This window comes from Phaethon lepturus, unplaced genomic scaffold, assembly GCF_000687285.1.
Source record: "Phaethon lepturus isolate BGI_N335 unplaced genomic scaffold, ASM68728v1 scaffold35816, whole genome shotgun sequence".
NCBI lineage: Eukaryota > Metazoa > Chordata > Aves > Phaethontiformes > Phaethontidae > Phaethon > Phaethon lepturus.
The window spans coordinates 23,362-31,201 of NW_010547510.1; the positions used below are offsets into that span (position 1 = coordinate 23,362).

Here is a 7,840-nt window from a genome sequence, read left to right on the forward strand (position 1 = left end):
CTTTACATGTGACACAGCTGGACAAGCAGAGGCTGAATGGGGATCTCTGGAGCAAGCAAAACAGCCTCTGGATGCAGATGTCGCACCGCACAGAGCTTCTGCACAGAAACATGCGTGTGAGAGGCAGAGTAGCCAAGCTGGTGTATTAATGTGCTTTTAGGAATGTAGGGCAGGCTCTGTCACAGCCGTAAAGCAAAGCTGATGAAAGCCATATGTGTCTCTGATAGGATGCTGAGCAACGTAAGAAGCAAAACTCTGCTTTGGTCAGAACAGGTACTTGTCCACATGGCTCAAGAGAAAGTGGCTTAGTGGCTCATGATAAATGATGCTGGGGCAAGGCAGGGGATAGTTCCCCAGAAAAATGTTGTTTCAGCTGCAAAAACAAGATCAGATTATTTAAGAAGAATGGAAGCAGCAGGAGCAACAGAAGAGAGCACGGGAGAAGTGTCTCCTTTTACAATCTAGGAGCATATGCTGGACTAGAACTCATCCAGCCACGCGGTCTCTCGTTATTGCCAGTGGACAAAAGCAGACATTCGTTATGCCAAAGCAGACTTATAAAATAGTGTGTTATAAAACCTAACAGTCTGTAGATGACTTTAAGTACTGCCTGTTGCCATTGAACTTTACACAGCAGCTACTGGCTGGCACAGTCTGGGCATCAGGGTGGTTATCTCAGGGGCAGCTTTCCTTGACTCCTCCAAGCCAAATTTCAGCACATTCTTGAAGTCAGCCCTCTCAACAGAGGTGACGGGAAAAGGTGACGGGAAAAAAGTCTATAATATTAGACACTTGCTTAAGAATCATCAAGGATCATCACCATATGCAAAAGGGAAACTACTTAAAACCCCATGTGGGTCATGACTTAGCAATAACCTCTTATTATTGTTGGCTGCTTTTATCTGAGCAGTGTGATGAGCAGAATCATGAGCCGATACAAAAGCGAGAGCATTGGCTGCTACAGAAAAGCAGGGTGATAAATCCAGAAAACTAGATCTGGCTTGGAGAGGCTCCACCCCCAAAATGAAAAGCAGAGGGAAGGGACTGAGAATTGTACAGAACAGTGCATGAAATGAGAGGAACGGTGGAAGAACCAGGAGGATGGACAGGGGCGAGCATTTCTCCTGGTAGCTAGAGGATAAAGAACGCCGTTGGTAAGGTAAACCTTTTCCTGCAGTATGAATAGGTGCAACGTTGCAACTGAGAGCACCTTTCCTTCCTAGCTGCTGTTAGAAAGATTCCGCAGGTCATCTCCCCTCTGACTCCATGGCCACATCCAGCCCTCAGTGAGAGGCAGTTGTGGGAAAGCACCTTCAGAACATGCACCATTTTCTTTCAGGTGGCCCTTCACTTGTCTAAGAACCTGGCTTTGCATACTGACCCCTCCAAGCAGGCAGCTAACGAACAACTCTGACTCTTCCCTCTCTTGTCTTTGCTCTCATGGCCAGCTTCTCTCTCGCTGGGTGAAAGAAGGGCCAGGGACAGTTCTCGCCCTTCTCGACTGGATGGGCAAAAGCTCCGACGCGATTGAGTGTATCTGATGCCCTTCCTTTGTGCGTGCAAGGCCAGAGTTGGCTATCGCATCTCCTGCTGCTATCTGATGCCCGTGTCTTTTCAGCAATAATCAGGTCTAAATTGGTCCCTACGAGGAAAAGTAAATGTTGCTCGTGCCTGTGCCCATAATAATCTCCAGTCCTCATGCAGCAAATTACATTTACACTTTCCAAAGGTCCCAGGCTGGACGGACTTACATCCTGCCCCTGCTTAGCAGCAATCTGGCCTGCTTTGGCCCTGCTTTGGGAAACCATCAGTGAGAACGGAAGGGTAGAGTGGGGTGGGGAAATTTGCTGTCATTTTAATATATGTTTTTTCTGGTTTTGTTTGTCTTCGTGGTGGGTTTTTTTTTAAAACAAGTTCCTGTATTTGGTCCATAGGTCTTCTGTGGTCCCGAATTAGATCACCCTTAACGATCAGCTTGGTTATTCCTTCCTATACAACATTCACCAAATTTACAGCAATGGAAAGAAAAGGAAACAAAACGAAACATTTCTTTTTTTACAAAGGAAAAGAGATCAATTTGGCTTGGACTATGCCAACTACCTAGATCAATGGAAAGTCCTTACATATGGGCAAAATGCCATGGCCAGGTAGGTTAGAGGGAGGGCATGAACTCAGGGTTAATAAATGTACCCAACATTGTCTCTGGCCACAGGGGGAGTCAGGTCACAGAGGCCAGGCTTGCCTCTGAGAAGTGTGCTCTGGGAGGAGCTGGATACTTGGAGAGCCCTCCCCCTCTTTCCCGTCTCCTTCACAGCTCAAGTTGGTGCGAGGTGGAAGGGAATTGGGAAGGAGTAGGGTCCGGGTACACGTAGATCCCTGGAAGGCTGGTGGTGTTTTCTCCAGTGGTACCAAGTTGCTGGAGTGGGTTGTTGGCACAGTCGGACTCTTCAGTAAGCTTGGCCTGTCTCTACTGGTAGGAGGCCCAGAACGGCTGAATGTTCTCCCAGCTTCATCCTACGCTGTGTAGACAGACTCACGTTCTTGGCCAAATAATCAACAGCAGCTGAAGAGGAGGGGAAAAAAACAGGAGGGTGAGAAAACAGCACAACAGGAGGGTTAGCATTTAGCGGAAATTAGGCATTCGGCATCAAAGGGCGTGTAACCAACAGACCCTGCAGACTGACTCTTACAAAGAGTAATGCAGTGGTTGTCACAGACACGAGAGCCCTGCTGCACTCCTACGAAAGACTGCAAACAGATGATGGTCCTGCCAGAATCGCCTGACAGGAGAGACTCTGCTGGGGTTAAGCACAGCTGTGGAGTGCAGAGTGCAGTCCCTTGAATCTCTCCATGAATCTACTGAAAAGAGCTAAAATTCTACTTCTGCCATGAAAACGGTGATTCCAGAGGAGCTGCCTGAAGACAAGCCTGAGCACAAAGCCAGTGGGGTAAGCCTTCCTGCCTCACCTCCCTGTATCATCTCACGTGCGCTATCCTGCACCCAGTGATGCTGGTGTAAATGATTGCAGAGATTTCAGCGGAAGCTCACCACATCTGGACAGGGCTTGAATCCGACTCATCCGCCGTGTGCTGACTCATCTCTGTGAGCTCTGCTGCCTGCCTTCATCCACCCTTCCTAAGGGAAACCGCTTTGCTTATCTCCATCTGGGTGGGAAACGCAGCCACAACTCCTGAGGCGATGCGTGAACCTCTATCCCAGCTCGCCTGACTGCCCCATGGTCTGAGGGGGAAGAGGGCTGGGGCAGGATGGTGACATTGCTCATTAGCTGAGCTTCAGTCAAAGTCTCTCCCTTTCACTAGCTTTAATGTCTCAAATTAGATTAATAAGGAGCTGGCAGGAGATGTACAATCGGTGCCAATGAGTAAACAAATTTCAGCCATCAACGTCTTGTCAGACGCTTGCCCCAGAGGAGGTCCCTTCCAGACACAAATTCTTATTAGACTTGTCATATCTATTAGAATTCCTTTCACGCTTCTGCGTTCCATCACCGGCATCATTAACACAACTCCGGCCTTTGGGAACCGCAAGGACCACATTAATCTGGCGTCTCTGCTCCTCGCCGGCTGGGACAGCACAGGCTGTGCAAGCGCTGGCAGGCTGGACGCTGGAAGCGAGCAGGCTCGGCACAGGGTGAGTTATCCGGGGCCGAAGCGAGGTCTGCTGGGGAGCACGGCTTCTGCAGGTGGCAGAGTCTGAAAGCAGCTCAGTTAAAGCAGAGCTGGCACACTGGCTGGTGCTCCTCAGGGACTGGATCCTGGAGTAGCTCGACTCAAGCTCGACTCAAGCGCTGGGCTCTGTAATGTTGCGTTATAGCTTCAAGGGGGGTGTACATAGGATTAGACCCCAAGCTATGGCTCTCATCCAGACCTTATCTGCTTGGTCCCCTGATATTTAAGATAACCACATTAAATAATGTCTTTGAGAGGCTGTAGGTAAAGAGGAAATTCACTCCTCGGACATGCTGCATGTGCGTGTGTGTGGTTGTGCCTCTGTGTCTGTTGTCACCTGCGCTCTGGGTGAATTCAGGCGGGTGCTTGGGAAAGGAGGGAGAGGAACAGTCGGAGCCGGTCATCCTGCTCTGGGCAGCACCCAGCAAAATGGATATTTGATGGCAATCCCGTCTTTCTAAAAAAACCATGCTCATCTCCCAGTATGGCTTTTTGTGCCAGTGGGAAGAGTTCAGAGGCACCATGGTATCCCACCTCTGAAGTCAAAGATATGGGTTGTTGGTTTAATACAGCAGAAGCCAAAATAAAACCGGAAACTTACTGAAAGCACTCTGAGTGTTTATTTGCATATGTGAGAGAGAAAGTACGTCTGGTTTTGTGCTTCTAAAACAGGGAATAAGGAGGGGAGAAGTGGGGGGAGAGAGAGATTCTCTGTAGGCCAGGTCCAAAGCCTATCAAAGCTACAGAGCTCTTATTTACAAGCCGTGGTTATGTCCCCTGTTATACAGAGCCTGCTCCCACCACAACCACCCCAATTTTTATTATATCAGCATTCACTAAAAAGAGTTTTGATACTTTTTGCCGCATCGTTGAAGGAAGAAAAGAATTATTTAAATTGAACATCAACAAATACTGATCTTGTGGAGGTCACCTCACACCGATCGGCAATTAAACAGCATTTGAAAAGAAGCAGTGAAGAATTAAAAAGCAGGAGGGATTAGAAGTATCTGCCAAATACGACATGCACCGAGAAAGACAAGAAAAAATGTTGTTATATCAAGGTCAACTTCATGTAAGTGATTCCTCTAACAGGACTAATTACCAATGAAAACTGTTTCCTCGCATAGAGATTATTATAAATGGGGCTCATTATAAGAAAGGTTTATAGTGAAGTGGACTTATATACTGCCTGTACAGAGCTGTAAATACAAATATCTATACATATACGTGCACGCATGCAGAATTTTCTGCTTAACATAGACCCCACCTTAGAACAGCTACAGTTGGTTTGTGTTGCATCTGCCATGCAGCTTGGCATTGGCTTTGGCTGTAAGACTTGCCGTCATGCTGAGTGTGACTCCAGCTCCCAGCGCTGGGAAGCAGTGGCACTGCGGATGGTGTGTGAGAGGGTTTCACACCTACCTTCCTTGCCCCGGCAGGAAAAACACCTTCATGACTAGCTACCTGTGTGTCTCTAGGCACGGGACACGTCTGGACTAACTCTGTCAAGCACGCAAGACTTGCTGCTGGGCACAGGCCCGTTGGCAGGCTGGACTCTCATGACGATTAACAGGAAAACATTCCTGTTCCGAACCAAGCCCAGTGGGCTCTAAACTGGGCTTGTAAATTTAATGGGCGTCTAGCAGAAAAGAGTGTGCTGTGCGACAGAAATCAAGAAAGAGGGGCAAATAAAACAACATAAATAAGGCTGTGTGAGAAGTTTTTCATTGCCATAAGGAGAGGCCCAAGTAAAAATTCCTGTAGCAAACCAAGACAAACCCTTCTTTCTCTTTCCTTCTCCTTTGCTGGTCTCTCTCTCTCAGAAAACATAGCTCGTCCTCCTTATTTTATTTTTTACACACATGGGTGTGACTAACGTCTTGCCCAAGGGAATCTTTATTGGAAATACATGGTATTGGAATTTGTTTAAGATTTTTATCAATAGCACGTGTGTCCAGCCTCACATCCAGAAGCGAGGGGAAGGTCAAGGGGTCACAGATCAAACTCCCGAAAAACAAAAAAAGGAGGGGTGGGGGGAAGCTGCTATTGATCCCGTCTACCACCACAGCCGGTTCTCATTTAGCTGTAGAAGTTAAAGACATTAAAGGGCTGTGACGGAGAGGGGAATAAAAAGCCTCAGCCAAATGGAAGGAAAGGTCACTGAGGACAAGCTATGGGCAAGCAGGAGCGCTCCCGGAGGAAGAGGATGCACCTTTAACCCTCCACGGATCACTCTCTCACAACACCACACTTATTATTAGTTTAACACCAGCAGGTGAGCCCTTTGCCAGGCTCGCTGGTGTTTTTGTGACCCAACCATTCTGGAGGAGAAACCGACCCTCCCAGGGTCTCTCTGAATGTAGGGTCTAAGATTTGGGTTCAGGATTACAACTCCAGCCTCACTTCAGCTTTTGCAGAACCCCAGCCCAGTTGCCAGGAATTGGCTTAACATATTTTGTAGCAAAACCTCTGAGCATGGACCCAGCCCTTACCTTATGGAGGGCAGGGGAGGAAGCGACACGTATAGTTCTGCATCACTAAGGGATGGCATTAAAATCCCAGCTTTCCTTTGGCTGAGCAGGGTGAACACATTGTAGGGCTTTTGGAGAAGCAAGAATTGGAGATGGGGAAGGAGAGAGGCCCTTGTCTAATAGAAATTTTACCTAATATATTTCAACTGGGATTTTCGAGTTGGACTGCTGTCCAACTTTCGAGTTGGGGAGGCTGTGCAGAGTAATCTCCATTTGTGTCTAGTGAGTAAATTCCCTTTTTCTCTCTAGATGGACAGATTTCTATGGGAATCCCTTCCAATACGATATCCATGCCTTCTTAACATTCCCTCGCTCTCTCCTTCTTTTCCCTGTGCAGGGGGAATACAATCAGTGCACTTACTTTGTCCATACTGTCCGTATTGGTAGCCAGCCACGGGGTCCACACTGTAACTGGTGGTGCTGTAGGTGGGAGGACAGTAGGACTGGGAAGTCGGGAGGCTGTCCACGGACTTGATGGAGTCGCTCCGCTGGCTGCAGCTGGCAGAGATGGAGTTGGTGGTGTCCAAGCCACCGTGAAGGGGAGAGATGGAGAAGTCAGCCTGGGGTTGCGGAGGAACCCCGCTGGGGTTGCTCAGGATGCTCATCACCTGGAGAAACACAGGTGACAACACGTCAATGTCTGGAGGAGAAAGGGTATGTGTGCAGCTGCCTTCATGCATACCAGGGAGAAACAGTCTACATATAGCGGTGTTCTATCAGTATAATATACAATATCAGTATTTGTTTGGCCAGGCTGGAGAAGCAAGGCCTGCTTTCACCAAGTAACAACAGACAGACCCCACAGTCAGCTCTTCTGGCTCCAAACCTTTATTTGAAAGGCCTTAATAGGGATAACTGAGAAGTTCCTTCACAACACACTCAATCTTTGGTCTCTCTTTGCTGACCTGCCAGCAACGTTAGCTGTGCTGTTCAGAATGAACACTGGAGAAAGGAATAAACCTGGGACAAACCTACTCGACGCACACTGCCATGAACTAGCACCCCCGCCTTTCCTACGCACAGCTTTCATAAAAGAGGAGACACATGAGACGGAGCAAAAATACGTATTTTCAAAGAGGGATGCTGAAGACAGTCCCTTTCTTTGGAAGTCTGAGTGGCACTTGGTTTGCAAAGGTCCCTAACCAGATGCAAACCCTTTCTGGCTTTGATGCAGATTCAGCTTTAGGGACTGAAATGTCAGAGTTCTCTTTACCCTCAAATGTTAAAGGATAACAGGTCCTGGTTCAGCTCATTTCAGTGTAGTGCTTGGTTTGAAAATGTAATTAAATTTGCACACAAGCGATCTTCCTGCTTTAAGACCTGAAACAGATGAACTTAGGATCTTTTTTTTTTTTTCTTCCTTTGCCGCAAAAATGCCAGATTTGTTCCTGCGGGTGAGTTTGGGGTAATCCGCTGCCTACAGGCCTTCACACAAGGACCCTGATCCCACTAGCGCTTTAATGCAATTGCCTTCTGCAATCAGCAAAATTACCCCCAGGCTGCCAAGTTAAGAGTGTAAAGAGTTTGCAGAAGCGGGGCCGTGGCAAGGGAAGGAAGGGAAGTCCTCAGCCTCTCAGTTGATCCCCGCGGCCGCCGCAGGCGCGCCCTGCCCTATTTGG

The 7,840-nt window shown here is 48.1% G+C and overlaps 1 protein-coding gene across 1 annotated transcript in view; it reads right to left on the reverse strand.

The window, feature by feature from the left end:
* Positions 1-2,057: 2,057 nt before the first annotated feature.
* Positions 2,058-7,840, reverse strand: part of LOC104622788 (paired box protein Pax-7-like) — an 11,775-nt gene continuing 5,992 nt past the window's right edge. The window contains exons 2-3 of the mRNA XM_010289666.1: positions 6,583-6,829; positions 2,058-2,563 (exon numbers count right to left, since the gene is read on the reverse strand). Coding sequence (XP_010287968.1) covers positions 2,448-2,563; positions 6,583-6,829 — 363 coding nt within the window. The 3' untranslated portion in view covers positions 2,058-2,447. The remainder of the gene's footprint in view (positions 2,564-6,582; positions 6,830-7,840) is intronic.